Genomic DNA, 15716 nt, shown 5'->3' on the forward strand with positions numbered 1-15716 from the left:
TAGTGCTGGTTAAAATGCAGGTTCCTTGGTGCCACCCTCCCAGATACTAAGGGATTGGACCTGGCAATCTGAATGCTTCACAAGCATTACCGAGGGCAGATTCAAGTGGCTCTTGTACCATTCTGAGAAACAGTGCTGTGGTTGGGGTTGAATTGTTCTTGTGGAATACTTTAAAGATGATATTTAAATCAATTTTGGGGGAGTGTTACGAAATTAAGGAATTTGTTAGAGCTAGAAGGGTCCATCAAACATTTCTCCCTCCAGGGTCTTTATCTGGATTCATGGAAAAGCTTGGGGGGTCTGTGTTCTCTCTGAATTTAAGTGAACACTTTAGTGTTTAAGGATAATCTTCTATGGAGAGGATCCATAACTTTTTTTTTTAATATATTTTATTGATTTTTTACAGAGAGGAAGGGAGAGAGATAGAGAGTTAGAAACATCGATGAGAGAGAAACATCGATCAGCTGCCTCCTGCACATTTCCCACTGGGGATGTGCCCGCAACCCATGTACGTGCCCCCGACCGGAATCGAACCCGGGACCCTTCAGTCCGCAGGCTGACGCTCTATCCACTGAGCCAAACCGGTTTCGGCTATAACTTTTAACATATTCTTAAAGAGGACTGCACCTCCTCCCCCCAAACCTAAGTCCCACTGTGTGGTTCTGTCATGTGACAGATGAGAAACCAGGCACTGAACAACTCCGTTCAGGTAACGAGGCCTCACCCCGGACTTGTGCAGGGTGGCAGCCCTGTGAAAGGGCCGGTGTACTTTGTCAGGGCTCTCTGAGGGCTGTTTCTGTATTTGTAGTGGATCTTACAATTGATATGTAAATTTAGCTTTGTGCTTCTTTTTTTTTTCTTATTTATTCCAGAAAAGCTATTCTTAAATAACTTGTGTGTTTTACAATGAATGACACTGAGTAATCAAGGAAAAGAAATGGAAGTTAGTGGAAAAGCTGGTATGCGGCCCCTGGGTCTTAAAGTTTTCTAGTTACTTGAATTCCAGATTTCTTGTACAATCAAGAATTTGTACTTCCCGACTTGTATGCATGCATATAAGCATAACTAATGGACATAAGACACTGGGGGGTAAGGGAGGGTAGGGGTGTGTCAAGGGTGGGGGGGAAAAAAAGGACACTTATGTAATACCCTTTGTAATACTTCAAGCGAAAAATAAAAAAATATTAAAAAAAAAAAAAAAAAAAAGAATTTGTACTTCCCTTGCAAATCTGAGTTAAGGATGACTTAAATACATCATCTGCTATTTTAACTCTTTTCATTGGTTAGGCAGTTGCTTATTTTGTTTCAGTCATCATTTTGATGGAACATTTTTGCTAAATGTAGAAAGGAAGCAAATGACTCAACTGAAGAAATGCCCACCATGAATGTTAGTTACAATCTAGACAGTGGGAAGAAAACATTCTAGAGAGGGTACTTGTCATCTTTTCTTGTATTCTTGTATTTCACGGCTGCAAAAAAAAAAAAAAAAAAAGAACATGACACCAAATTGAGTGAAAGTTGATGAATGATGAGTTAGGGCGATTTATCACATGAATGAAGCCAGTGAAAGGCCGACTAACTGAACTTGCCTTTAGCTGAGTTTTAATATTTCTTAAGTGGTTCCAGTCTTTTCTGTTGGCAGTCTTTTGACTTGCTGTGGGATCGAGAGCGTGTTGTTCTATTACCTTTGTGTAAAAAAATATAACTAAAATGATTTGAAATGGTCTCATGTTTTAAGAAAGCTTAAAGAATTTGGTTTACCTAGCAAATTAGGACCAAGAAGCGTATTGCCATTTAGATATCTCAGTGAGAGGAAGCAAAAATCACTGGCTTCTTGACCTGAATTATCCTCTGATTCAGAACTTTGAGTAGGGCCTGGGTTTGAGAAATTGCTGCACTGTCTTTAAACACATCTAATTAATTAAAAGCCTTCCCCTGCTTGGAAAGTTGTCCTAATGCCCCTTCCTATAAAGTTGGCCACCTGAGGAGACATTTGTAGATGTGGCTTAAAAGAGTCATGTGACCCTGGGGTTTCGCACTATAAACACAGCTGTAAATTGAGATATTTAGATCATTTAATAACAGATGCCCAGTAGGAATTGGGGGAAAGTCCCACATTATGGACATTGCCCTCTGTTCTCCTTTTGCACGTGCAGACACTATGACTGGCTTGTTAATAAAACTTTGATGCATTTTTTTTTGCAAGAAAACATGTAGGGAAGGCTCATCCACATTTTGAACTTGCTAAAGCGGTAGGCACCTCCTCAGGGGCCAGGCACAGTGGGCTTTGGAGGGAGTTGCTTTCCCCCTCTTATTTGAAGTTGATGACGCTGTTGTGCCCTTCAGGTGTTCCTGGTACCAGAGAGCTGAAGTAATGAGAAGGCATCATGGAGGCCCAGTCCCACAGCTCCCTGACCACTGAGAAGAAAAAAGTTGAGAATTCTGTAGTAAAATGCTCCACTCGAACAGATGTCAGCGAGAAAGCGGTGGCCTCCAGCACTACTTCCAATGGTAAGCAGCCTCGGGGATTACCAGCAGCCAACCCTACCGTCATTTTTATGTTCTCTGCATTCCTTGTGAATTGAGTATCTGCACCTGGACCAGTGTTTGTTCTAGAAGGGGCTAAAGAAAGCAGATGGGATTGAAGTGTGTGTGTGGGGGGGGGAGGGAGGCGGGGAGGGAGTACAGGATGGGCAGCCTTTTGTAATCTCTATTTTGGCACCAAAACAACATGTTTTCTTTCTAACTTTCTAATTTGAGATGTATATGTGATGGGTTGTTTATCATAGACAGTTCCTGTTTGAGCATTTTGGAAATCATCTTGATTGGTCTGGCAGGAGTTCCGAATCCTTTTCATTTCACATGGAAAAGCCTACACTAGTCAAAAAAAGTTATTAGTTATCACAGAAGACACAAAAGTTGCCTCGTCAAAATTAGTGACGGGATTCCTTTACCCCCAACTCTTAAGCAGTCCGCTTTAAAGGAGTTTAGAAGTTAATGGTTGAGCCTCAAGGTAACATTAATATCTGAGATACAGGTTTTGCTGTTGGCTTATAAAAATTTAATTTACCTAATTTGTGTTCAGAGATAGCATAGAGTTAGTTCGCTGTTTCTACATGCTATATTAATATTTTAAGCAAAGTGTTCAGAGGCATTTCAAGTCAAGCATGGAGCATTGAAAATGAATTCCAGAGCCCCTTCTGGAAATAACAGACTGTACAGGTCAATAGTAACCTTCGCTTTCTTTCCCTGCTTTCCCACCTTGGAGGCCATTACTACCTTTGCAGTTTGTAGAGTTAATAGCTACCCTGGCCTCCCCGAATTGCACGCTGCTCTTCCACATGCCCTGGTTGGCCTGCTCTCCCTTTCCTGGACACTGCGTATCTGGGCACATTGATTTGCATGAGCTAACCTGCTACCTCCCTCTCAGTGGGCATGTTTTATTTATTCCTAGAACGATTTTACTAGGTTGATTTACAGTATTTTTGACATACAATTGGGGAGTCAGAATCATAGACTCCAGGGGCGGAAATCTAGTAAAAACACCGCACCTTCCTGTCCTGACTGTGGCACCGCCTGAGCTGGCACACTGAGGAGCTTGCCCCTGCTCTCTGTGCCCATCCTCATCCGTGGTGAGTAAGTGCTACTCAGGTGTCCTCCTTCGCACATGTCACCAGTGTGCCTTGCCGGCTTGACTGGGTGAGGGGAGGGGCTGGCTGGCCGGTGTTAAACCTGCTGTCTAGTGAGTCCTGTTTAGAATGGATCCTTAGGGAGATATATTGATGTCTTCATTAAAATAATGAATTTACTTTACAAATACATGAAAATATATCTGTACTTCTCCCTTTATTTTGGGTCAAGTCAGAACTGGAGCTTATTTTAATTGAGCCCGATATTGGCATTATTCTTCCAATGTAGTTATAAAAAATCATGTGACTTTTTCCCCCCCTAGAATTTTTAAAAGTTAGACAACTTTATTATTTCAGAAGTAGAATCAGTCCATGCAGTGTTGCTTAGTTGGTAAATTTAATAGTACTTTTATAGGAATAAGCACTGTCTGTGTATTCTGCTTTATGGGAAATATGGACTTTTGGTTATCTTTATAGCTGATGTGAGTGAGTGTGAAAGTGCATTGAGTGTGAATGTGCATGAGGGTGTGTGGATGTGTGTGAGAGAACAGGTGAGAAGGGAGGAGTGTGAGGAGGTAGGGGACGTGGTATGGGCAGCCCCTACAAACCACTGTCCTTCCTGTGAATCAGCAGAGGAACAGCAGCGGTCTGCTCTTGTGAAGGTGCTGCGGCTTCTGCCACTCCCGCACCCACACATGCTCAGGACGTGTTTGGTGCTCCTGCCATGGTCTTCAACCACTCTGACCAGGGGTTGCCATTATGAACCCCTTTAGGGTGATTAGCAACAGAATTAACCCAGCAGTCCTGGGGCAGCCAGGAAGCCACTCAAGAGCATTCGCCAAAGAAGGAGCAGTTATGTTTTACAAAGTGAGTCCGATAGTCTGAACTAACCACAGAACTGACTTCTGAGTCACATGCCACTGGCTTCCCCCTTGATCAGCCTGTGCCCTTGAAGCACACATGGCCTTCTAAAGGGGTGTAAAACCTACCCCTGTTGGGGGCAAACGCTCATTAGTCATGTTTGCAGGGCGCTTACATCAATGACAGCTGTCCTAGAAATCCTGGTAATTCTCGCCATTTTTCCAGTGTTCCTGTTTCTTCTAAAGGATTTACTGTTTTTCATATTGGGATGACATAAAGACCCAATCTAAATAAAAGAAAAATAGTTTTGTTCTTAAGCATGAATTGAAACCCTACTGGAAGGTTAAAGGAAAACCAGCAAAAGAAATTTAGTGATGGGAAAAGTAAAATAAAGGAATATAAACCTCTTTCTTGGTGATTGTGAAATGCTAGTAATTGTAATGACCTTTAGGTAAGCAATGCTAGTAATTGTAATGACCTTTTAAACAAAGTCCTGTGCAGGTTTCATCTCACTAGTTCAGTCTCTTTGCAGCTCAAGCATCATGCTCATGGGATGGGATGGCCCGGCCTTTTCTTTGTTCTGCAAGCTTCTGTCTAGTTGCACGCTTTCCTCTGCACTCAGAAGTGATCACACAGCTAGTGTGTGGGCTTTGGTCCTGTGCCCCATTGGGTTTTAGAGCTCATGGGTGGGAACTTTCAAAGGTTGACACTCTGTGTGTGTGCTGGCTGGTGGCTGCCATTGCCATGGTCATTGGTCCATCCATCTGTTTTGTCTCCCTTTCTTTCTCTTTTTTCCTCCAAACATTTCAGAAGTGCTTGGATTCCTGTAATAAGATTATTCACAAAAAGGACATTAAAATATTTTGGACCCTATAGTAGGTCGTACTGGTTGCTAGTTTCCAGGAGGTTCTTATGCTTCCTTTACAAAGCTCTGAGATTCAGGAATTTATAAATGAACAATTAAAAATGCACCAAGAACCAAGCAAATGTATTACATGAATTTTCTCTCCTGTCCAAAATTTCATGATTAAAGTACAGCAAACAAACATTTGTTATTGGTGCTGTTAGGTTGACTTAATTAACTTCGCAGCCATTATTGTGCTGCAGTTTGTACCTGATTGGGAGCTTTCCAGCCAAACATGCACATTCCAATGCATGTCCTTACAGATCTGTTTTCTTTCTTTTCTCAACTAAGTATCTGCTCTAGGATAACATTCATACAGAGTTTTGTTTAAGCACACACAACAAAAAGGTATGGTTCAAAAACCTTGAACAGCATTTTAAGTAAGCATTTGCCTCTTAACACGGAACTTTAAAATAACACAAATTCAAAACTATGTTCTAAGTCTTCTATGGAAAAAAAAAGAAGACAGATTTGGTTTTTGTATATAAAGCATTTAGTACTCTTTACTCAGAAACCAAAATGTGTGATTCATGTGCCATAGTTAAGTTTTAAGCTTTACTGTTATTTATTAAGCATAAATGACAAAAGAGCAGCCATTTGATTTTCTGGATATTTCTTCAGTACAATTGTGATTAAGTGATCATTTTTGGAATCGGTGTCTTTTACATATAAAATGTGCACTAAGATATTTAGTGTTATTGTTTACTTAAAAAAATCTGGTAATATCCTAATATTGTAGGTTAAAAGCCCTAATAATCTGTTTGTTTCTGGTATTGATTTCTAAGCTACATGTTGTGTTTTATAAGTTATAAAAGTTTTTTAATATGGATCTTTCAATGTTTTAAACATTCTCATTATCCTATAAAATTTTCTTCAATGACTTGTAAATGTTGACTTTTCAGTTTGAAGTGTTTTGTCTCATTTTTGGCCTATGGATATATTTTGAAGGAGCAAGCTGATATTTTTTATTTAAAATTGTGCTTAATCAGTAGCATTCAGAATGTCAACAAGACAGCTATAATTTTATTTAACTACAGAGTGGTATTCAGTTAACAGAACAGCAGTTATTTCATATAAGTGCATCAGAGACAATTGAAGATGAAAAAACTACCATCCGCATATATAACTAATTTGTTCTGGGCACCAGTATAGAACCTGGTTTAAATTTCCATGCCAATTTACAACCCCCATTCTGTACCAGGCAAGGTTAGTGGCTATTGAAAATACCACCAGGACAGAGCTATCTAAAGACACATTTGGTAGTGTGTTAACTGTACAAGAAAAGATACTGTACAGTTTGCAAACAAATCTTACACAGCCTTACATGTCAGTTTTTTTCTTTAAAAGGAGTGAATGATTACAGGGGGGTTAAATGCTTTATAGAAAGAAAAAAAAACTGCACCAGACCCAACTTAGTCATGGTCATCATCTTCTTCATCTTCATCTTCCTCCTCCTCCTCCTCCTTCTTTTTCTTGCTTTTTTCAGCCTTGATGACTCCTTTTTTTGCCGCATCAGGCTCTCTTTTAACTCAACATGCAGCAGGCTCCTTTCCGTATTTCTCCTTCAGCTTAGCCGCCTTCTTTCCACTGGCTGCTTGTTGCCTGCAGCAGTGGGATTCCACATCTCCCCCAGCTTCTTTGCAGCATCACCAATGGACAGGCCGCGATGCTCTCCTTTGATTTTTGGGTGATACTCGGAACAAAACAAGAAAAAGGCCGAAGGAGGCCTCTGGATTACATTGGGATCCATGAACTTCTTTTTTGTTTCCCCTTTCGGGAATATACATTTTCATTTCTTTCGTAACAGGCCTTGTCCTCCTTTGCTGTGTTGTCTTCACATTTTCCTCTGTCTCTGAGCACTTCTTAGAAAACTCTCAGAAGTTGACTGAAGCATCTGGGGGCTGCTTCTTGTGACATTTTGCCTCCTGGCTTTTTAGGGCCTCCTTTGCCCATGTTTAATTACCTTTTCTCAGCGAGCACAGAGTTGACCAGTGCCCGGCTCGCACTTGCCTGGGCGCTGTCTCTATGGAGCTCAGTGTACTGAATGGCTGTGAGAGCTGGAGCCGGATGCAGCCTCCTCACTCTCTCCACTCTGTCTCATATTTGTTATTTGTGATTCCTCTGCTTTAAAAAGGAAAGAAGGAAAATAATAATAAACGCATGTAGGCCATGGTCTTGGGGATCTTTTACCAGATCTGATAGTTATTGGGAACTATCAACTTAAAGTGATAGACAGCTGAAATGATTATACTAATGGTGATGCAATATGAAACCAAAATTGATAGATTATTAATAACAGAGAGGAAGTTCCCTGTTCACTTTGATTCTTTCAAAAAGAAGGGCTTGATTTTTCTCTGCTTAAAATTTTTTTTTTTAATCCTCACCTGAGGATACATTTTCATTGATTTTGAGAGAGAGAGAGAGAGAGAGAGAGAGAGAGAGAAACATTAATGTGAAAGAGAAACATTGATTGGCTGCCTCCCACATGCATTCCGAACAGGGATTGAATCTGCAATTTAGGAATGTGCCCTGATTGGGATTGAACCCGCAAGCTTTTGGTTACGGGATGACACTCCGATCAATTGAACCACCTGGCCAGGGGCTTTTTTTGAGGTTTTCAAGGGGAAAGTGGTATGAATGGTCTGTAAACCATAAGGAGATACTTTATTTTCCCCCTTGAACTTATGATTTGTTTTTAAACTGCCCAACACATAGTTGTTAATCGTGATGGTGATTTCTGTTGGCCTCCAAGCTGGGAGTAAGAAGGCTTAGTTCTGTGCAGTTCATACCATATAGACAGTAGGTTGTGAGTTTTTGGTTTCTTGTCCCTTTAGGTGTTCAGCCCTTTTTTTCTTGCCACAGCCCATTTCCTGGCGTGTGACAGCTGGATGGAAAGGACTGTCAGATAAAACAAGTTTCACTCTGTAGGGTCCTGGTGAGGGGCACCCACAGGCTTTGATGTCAGAAAGCTGTGGATTGAGTTCTGGCAACACCAAGGATTAGCCCTGTGAGCGCGGGGAAATTCACTTCTCACAGTCTCCGTTTCTTCATCTACTTACCAAGGTAAATAGTTCGACCCACTTCATAAGCTCCCGGAAGATTACGTGAGGCAATCAAAGCCTGTACCATTCTAACAGCACCTCCCATGGTAAGATCTTAGCAAATGTCATCCATTGTTCTTAGGAGAAATCGTGTGGATAAGTTAAATGTTATGAATCCAAACAAAAGGATTATTTTTTTATTTATTTTTGAAAATACACATTGGTTTTCAAATTAAGGAAAAATTAGCTTGGCAAAATCAGTTTTGAATTTGCTGGACTCTGAAAAATAGTTCAAGATGTTTCACAAATTCCAAATGTGACCAGATCTGCACGTCTTATGAGATGTATCAAAGTTTCTCTACCTTCCGAGTGCCTTTTTTAAGCCAGAAAATAGGGAAGATAATTTTCAGAGAATTTATTTTGATTTTTTTTTAACCTTGAAAACTAATGTTGATTATAGGTCTTCGCATTAGAAACAGGCCACGCATGTCCCTTGTCTTGATTGTTTTTCTTGATTATTTAAACTGTTTCCCTTCAGGTCAGCGATACCCATTTACAGAGTGGTTGTGCTGGATTGAAGTTAGATTTTATTCTTTTAAAAAGAGATTTAACATTTTAAACCAATCAACTAATAACGAATAATCTGCTTCTCCTAAAAGCCCTTGCTCTCTTGAGCTCCCAACTCACACGTCCCTGAACCCCGGCAGCCTCTGTATTCTTATTTTGGCCGAGTATATCGCCTTTTCTGTGGTCACCCAGGCTTGAAACCGCACAGTCACCTTTGACCCCTTCCTCTCATGCTTCCCATGTACGAACCAGTTTTGAGGTCCTGGTAGATTTTCCTCTGTAATTACTCACCCATGTGTCCCTTAAGGACGGCTACTGCACTGTGCTATTTAAAACCGTACTACCTCATTCCTAGACAATTATGGTAAAGCAACCTTTATATCCCAGCAGTTTTCAACCTTTTTCATCTCATGGCACACATACACTAATTACTAAAATTCCCTGGCACGCCAAAAATATATTCTTTGTTGATCTGACCGTGGATTTTGATTCACCGGATGGCTATTGTTCTGTTGGCTATTGTCATTTTTTTATTTGACAGTCTAAGGGAAAAGAGGTCAGTGCCCCTGACTAAATAGTCAGGTATTGCATGTTGTAAGAATTCTTGCAGCTCAACGGTGCTCTCCAGCCACCTTGCGTTTGTTCTCTCCTCTTCTCTTTCGTCGCATTTGCCCCTGCCATATGCATCTTTTTACTATTCTGCTTATGCCACACCCCTTCTCTAGAACCTTCAGTGATTCCCAGCTACTTCTGGAATCTGACCCCAGTCTGACTTTGCAATTTGATATGCTGCCACTACAACGTCCCATCCATAACCTATTTTTTGCTAACTTGTGGGGCTCTTTGCCTTTGTTCATATTGTTCCTACAGAGAACAAGTGTTTTCCTAAGATCGGTGCATGTTTAAATTATTCTCAAATGTAACCATGTCCTCAATCTCTTTTTCTCCATACAGTTCTTACCTAATAACACTTGACTTTTTTGGGGGGTATTTTATTTTTAATTCTAATTACTAGATTGTATTTTAGAGAAGTTTTAGGTTTATAGAAAAAACGAGCAGACAGTATAAGGTTCCTATGTACCCTTCTCCTCATCCCCACACCATTTTCTCTATTATGAATGTTTTGCATTAGTGTGGTACATTTTTATAATTGATAAATTAATTTTGATACACCATTATTAACTTAAGTCCATAGTTTTCATTAGGGTTCACTCCTTGTGTTGTACATTCTATGGGTTTGACCAATATACAATGTCATGTAGCTACCACTACACTATCACACAGAATAGTTTCACTGCCCTAAAAATTCCCTGTGCTTCATTTATTCATCTCCCTCTCTCTCCCCCATAATACTTAGTTTTTTCATTTTAGTTAGAATTTTTGGAGAGTAGCACTTGGTTTGTTTTTTCCTCATGCCAGTCCCCACCTCCCATTCAGTGTTTTGTGCTGGGAGGTTCTCAGCAGACACTGAATAAGCCTGCCGGAACTTAACTCGGCTCAGTGTAGGCAGGGGCCATGTGGAGCACAGCGGAAGTGTTAATGTTCATGCCAAGGTTTGAATTTTAGCTCTACTGCTTAATTGCTGTGTGGTCTTGGGCTAATTACTTAACATCTCTGAGGCTGGTAGAGTGAGTACCCAAACCTGCTAGCTAGTATTAGTAACTAGGGGCCCACTGCACGAATTTGTGCACCTTGAAAGGAACTGTGGGTCGTGAGGCTGTGGTGGGCACAGGTGCTTGTCTTGGCCCATCCTCTGCACCGGCGCCCGGCCCCAGCCCCCTGTCTGCTGGCAGTCTTGCTCCCACCACGGCTCCCACTTGCTGATGGCCGCTGACAGCATGGAGCAATTGGGGCCAGCGCCAGCAGTGGGTGGGAGGGGGCCGGCCCTGTCAGCGGGTGTGAGTGGCAGCTGCTGCCCTGATCTTCCCTCAGGAGCAGGGGGAGGTGGAGAAACCCTCAGGGGCGATTGGGCTGACAGCCACCACTCGCACCCGCTGACGGCCCCAAGCAATCGGGACCGGTGCCAGGTGCCAGCAGCGGGTATGAGTGGCGGCTCTGGCGCCAGCTGTGGGTGCGAGTGGGGCTGGCGCTGGCAGTGGGTGCAAGTGGCAGCTCTGGGGCTGGCAGCGTGTGCAAGCAGGGCTATTGCCAGCAGTGGATGCAAGAGGTGGCTGCTGGCCCCGATTGCCCCTCAGGAGCAGGGGGAGGTGGAGAAGCCTTGAGGGGCAACCGGGGCCGGCAGCCACCACTCGCACCCAGTGATGGTGCCGAGCAATCTTGGCCAGTGTCAGGCACCGGCAGCAGGTGCGAGCGGGGCCAGCACCGGCAGCAGGTGCGAGCGCTGGATGGGATCGCGGCGCATGGGAGCAAAGAATTTTCAGTAATCACTAGAGGCACGCCCCGATGACAGTGACCGGTGCCCCGCCTTGGTCTGGTACCCTCACTCACCTGCTCCACCATCCCGCCATGGCCAATGCCCACCATGTTCCACACGCGCCCCCTGGTGGTCAGCGCATGTCATAGTGTCCGGTTGTTCCACTGTTCGGTCTATTTGCATATTAGCCTTTTATTATATAGGATAGTAATAATGTCTACTGATATAATTTGGTAGGATTTAATTCTCTGATACGTTAAATCTCACTCCTTTTGGTACAATATCATTTGTTAATAATCTATAAGTGGTTAAGCTGAAATCTGAATTAGTGGGGTTGGCTAATGGTCCTTAAAATGTGGTGGTCATCAGGATGCAGCTTAACAGGCAAGTTGATAATAGGAGTTGGGTCAGGAAATAGTACTTCAAACCACTAGTCCTGAAATTGGTATGAGTTTAGATTTAACGATTCAGTTACTTTTAGGGTGTACTTCCCATTCATTGTATTTTCAGGTTGAAATCAGTCATTCTTGAGGCTCCTTTTTTCTCTTGTATATAGCTATTGTGTTTTTACTCTAAAAAAACTTGTTGGGTGCTCAGATAAATCAGGAAAAAATAGATATTCCCAAACTTTATTTTCTGATTTTTTTGTTAATCCTCACCCGAGGAAATTTTTCTATTGATTTTTAGAGAGAGTGGAAGGGAGGGGGAGAGACAGAGAGAGAGAGAGAGAGACATCTATGTGAGGGAGGCCCATTTGATTAGTTGCCTCCCGCACGTGCCCAACCGGGGCAGGGGACTGAGCCTGCACCTGATTTACGAGGTGTAAATCAATGTCAGGCACCGGCAGCGGGTGCGAGATTCTTGATCAGAATCGAACCCATGACCCTTCAGTCTGAGGACGGACACTCACTTCACTGAGCCAAACCGGCCAGGGCTGTGTCCCAAACTTTGGAGTAAAAAGAAGCCGCAGTATGATGTGTTCTGTTTGTGGAAAGTTTCTGGGTTGCCCTTCATTACTTGTGATCATGTGATGTGGGTAATTCATATTTCCAGAAACAAACTGGTCACAATCAGAAATAGCAACTGCAGAGTGGAAGCCCCGGGGGCAAAATGGTGCTTGTGGGAGGACAGTCTCCCTCCAGGGAGGCAGTGCATGGCCTTCCATCCTTGCACCACTTTGAGCCCCAAGTTGGGAGAGAGAGAGAGAGAGAGAGAGAGAGAGAGAGAGAGAGAGAGAGCGCTTGCTTTAACAGGCAGCTCACACCCTGGGAGGCTCGAGTATGTGCGGGCAGCACTGGCAAACATGAGGGTCCCAGGCAGAGGAGAAGGCGAGGTGAGGATGAAAGTAAAAACCTTCTCATCTTGTTTACATGGAAATCTTTCCAAGTAGATCAGTTGTAATTTTTATTTATTTAAAAAGAATTACAAACAACATAATTTATTCTTTTTGGTGTAGAGATCTATGAGTTTTGACAAATCCAAGAAGGCATGTAACCACCACCGCAATCAAACAGAATAGTTTCCAGCACCTCTAAAATTTCAACAAATACTTATTTTTTAAACTCGGTATGGTAATACATGAAGTATGAGTCGCCAGTAATATTAGAAAGCATTAGAACTACAGTTAGTATCTGACAGTATTTGACTTTGAGTTTTTAAAAAATTCATGGTGTTTTAGGTCTTCTTAGCAGAACTTACTTGTTTTCCCCCCTTTCTATTTAAATAGCTCCTGTTGCATTCATTACAACTAAAATATACTTGAACACTGCTCGGAAATACATAACCTAGTGTCTGCCAGTCTGAATCTTTTTTGTGTCCAATCAACATATTGTTTCCTTTTAGGCCAATTTAAAATGCCATTTTATACTTAAAACTACAAGGCAGCCATATTAATGAGGGCTATTTTTGTTACTGTTTTGCTAGTATGAATTAATTGCACAAGAGGTAGGAATCAGAACATGTAATGCAGCTTAACCTAGAGGAAAGATATCAAAGGTTTTAAATATTCCTTCCTTTTTTTTTAACATTCTTTTCCCCTTTACTTTTATAGATAGGACTTCATGTCAGGTAGGGGACATTTATATATAAAAGTTATTCCTAGTCTGACTTAGGCTGCTGTTTTTTCCTTTCTTGCCTTTCCCCCCCTTTCTTTGACTCTTCTCTCTTCTATTTTTTTTTCCCCTTTAGTGCTAGAAAGTTGAGTTCCATCCCAATTATTAAATCTTAGGAGACCATTCCCACATGGTTCTGTAAATGGTAGCTTCATCCCGCGTTCTTTCATCTCTTCCCCTGCTCTCTGGCTTGACAGTTGAAAAGGTCTGACTGTGCCACACAATGGTTTGATTGGTTTCTCTGGGGGAGACTTTCCCTGCCTCATCATTCGCCAGGCAGGTGGACCAGAAAGTCTCTTGATTCTTTTGTTGCCTCTCAAAGTCCGAGGTCTTTGACTGAATAAATCCGCCGTCATGGGATAATTTGCTAAAAGGGGACTGAAAGATGTGAGAGAAAAGCCTCACGACTTGGGTGCTGCATTAATGAAATAACTGGGCCTTGGAGTTTGCAATTGAAAAATCACCAGGAATGCAATGGGTGGAGCCGGGCTTCTTTTATTTCCCATAATAAACTTTTAGTTCTGTCATTTAAAGCGTGCGTCTCCCTTTGCTCACCGGCCGGCCTGCGTGTGTTTGCGTTTGTACCCATGTTTTAAGGGGACAGCCCTGTCCAGCGGAATGCTGTTTGGGCGCTGTATCTAGTTAGTCATTAGATTATTACTAGTGGATGGAAGGAATTCCATATGACAGGACTAAGGTTGAGTTAACACAGGACGAAAAGTAATTTACAGATAGGCTGTCCCCAGCCATCTTTGTAGCCCCTGATAAGGTTTCATTTCAGAATGGATAGGCGACATTTCCACTTACCGGCCCATTCTGAGACACCTGTGATAACAGCTTCTGGATCCTAATTGAAATTGGTTTCAAAATGGATTTTCACTTTTCTCTGTCTGTGGAAAATATTGAATAGGCTCAGAGCTGCCACAGAGAACCCTGGGCCTTGGAAAATGGAGCGGGAAGCTAGGATCATCTTTCATAACAGTGTCGATGATATGACAGTTTTGTTATCTGTCTTATTAATGAAATCATTGATCACCTGATGAGGAAGATAATAAACTACGTTTCACCAGTGTTCACAAAGCTCATTTAGATTCGCATTACAAATAAGGAGGGGGAAAACCTAAACACCAATGGAACTAAAGTAGTGAAGGTCAATTAAAACTTTTCATTCCCAAAGTGACCATTTCAATCCGAACATTCTGGGTTATTGCAGTCTAAGTATTTTAAAATTATGGAAGCCAACGTTATATTCAAGGAACTATCTTTTTTTGGCCATGTGGGCTGACTAGCATTTTTAGTAAAGACTCATTAAGTGAATTAGAAGGAGAAGGGGAAGTTCTGAACTGTATAAGTGCTTTGTATTGGGGAGAATGGGGAAAAAATACCCACAGATCCTCTCTTCCCGCCCATGGGGAAGGGATCTGGGGCTTGCCGTGGTAGGTATGGGGGTGGGGAGTGGGTAAGGAAGACCAAACGGAAAGAAAAGTAGCATGTTGTCTACTCCTCTCTTAAAGTGCTCTGGGAATCCTAGTAAGAACGGAATTGGGTTTGGATTTAAAGAGGTGGCTCTATTGTTTGGTGTCTGCTCTGGAATGCGCTCTCTGTTGCTCTCCAAGGAGAGAAAGAGATGCTGATGACCTCTCATGTTTCATGGTGAATTGTATTCCTAGGTGTTTCTCTATTCTCAGTGCCAGCAAGGATCAGTCCAGTCCCATCTGAGCTTTAAAGAGGAGCGGTGATCAAAGGCTCTAATGATGTCACTGATCTCTGGTGATTGATTAGGACCATAAGTTCTGGAGAATTCTGCCTTTTCTTATAACGTCAAATTCATTGGTGTCTACCATTAGGGTAACTAACTCTTAATCCACAAAATTACAAAAATAAACGGTATACAAAATACTATATTTTTCATCTGGATCTATGTCTATTTTTAAGTTTATTGGAGCCATGCCTGCATTTTATAAGCAACCTTTCTCTTTAAGTATGTTACAAAGAAATAGAATTTTTTATATAAATGGGTTAAGCATTTTGGAATTCTACATAAAAATTGGGACAATGTACAGCAGTGAAAACATTTACATTATTTCCAAAACAGTTTAATCATATACAGGTAGTTATGCATTAGGTAATCTTTAGATGGATTTAAATGCTGTATTACCTTGGAAATTTATGACTTTAGAACTTTAAAAACCCTTTCGATTATTTTTATGGAACTTTTTAACATTTTCC

At 41.8% G+C, this 15716-nt stretch overlaps 1 protein-coding gene across 1 annotated transcript in view; it reads left to right on the forward strand.

Annotated features, from left to right (window-relative positions):
• The first annotated feature begins 885 nt into the window (after window positions 1-885).
• GLI3 (GLI family zinc finger 3) overlaps window positions 886-15716 on the forward strand; it is a 257326-nt gene continuing 242495 nt past the window's right edge. Inside the window, 2 exon segments of the mRNA XM_023751064.1 lie at window positions 886-959; window positions 2347-2511. Of these exon segments, the coding sequence (XP_023606832.1) occupies window positions 2388-2511 (124 nt within the window). The 5' untranslated portion in view covers window positions 886-959; window positions 2347-2387.

This window comes from Myotis lucifugus, unplaced genomic scaffold, assembly GCF_000147115.1.
Source record: "Myotis lucifugus unplaced genomic scaffold, Myoluc2.0 scaffold_18, whole genome shotgun sequence".
Classification (NCBI taxonomy): Eukaryota; Metazoa; Chordata; class Mammalia; order Chiroptera; family Vespertilionidae; genus Myotis; species Myotis lucifugus.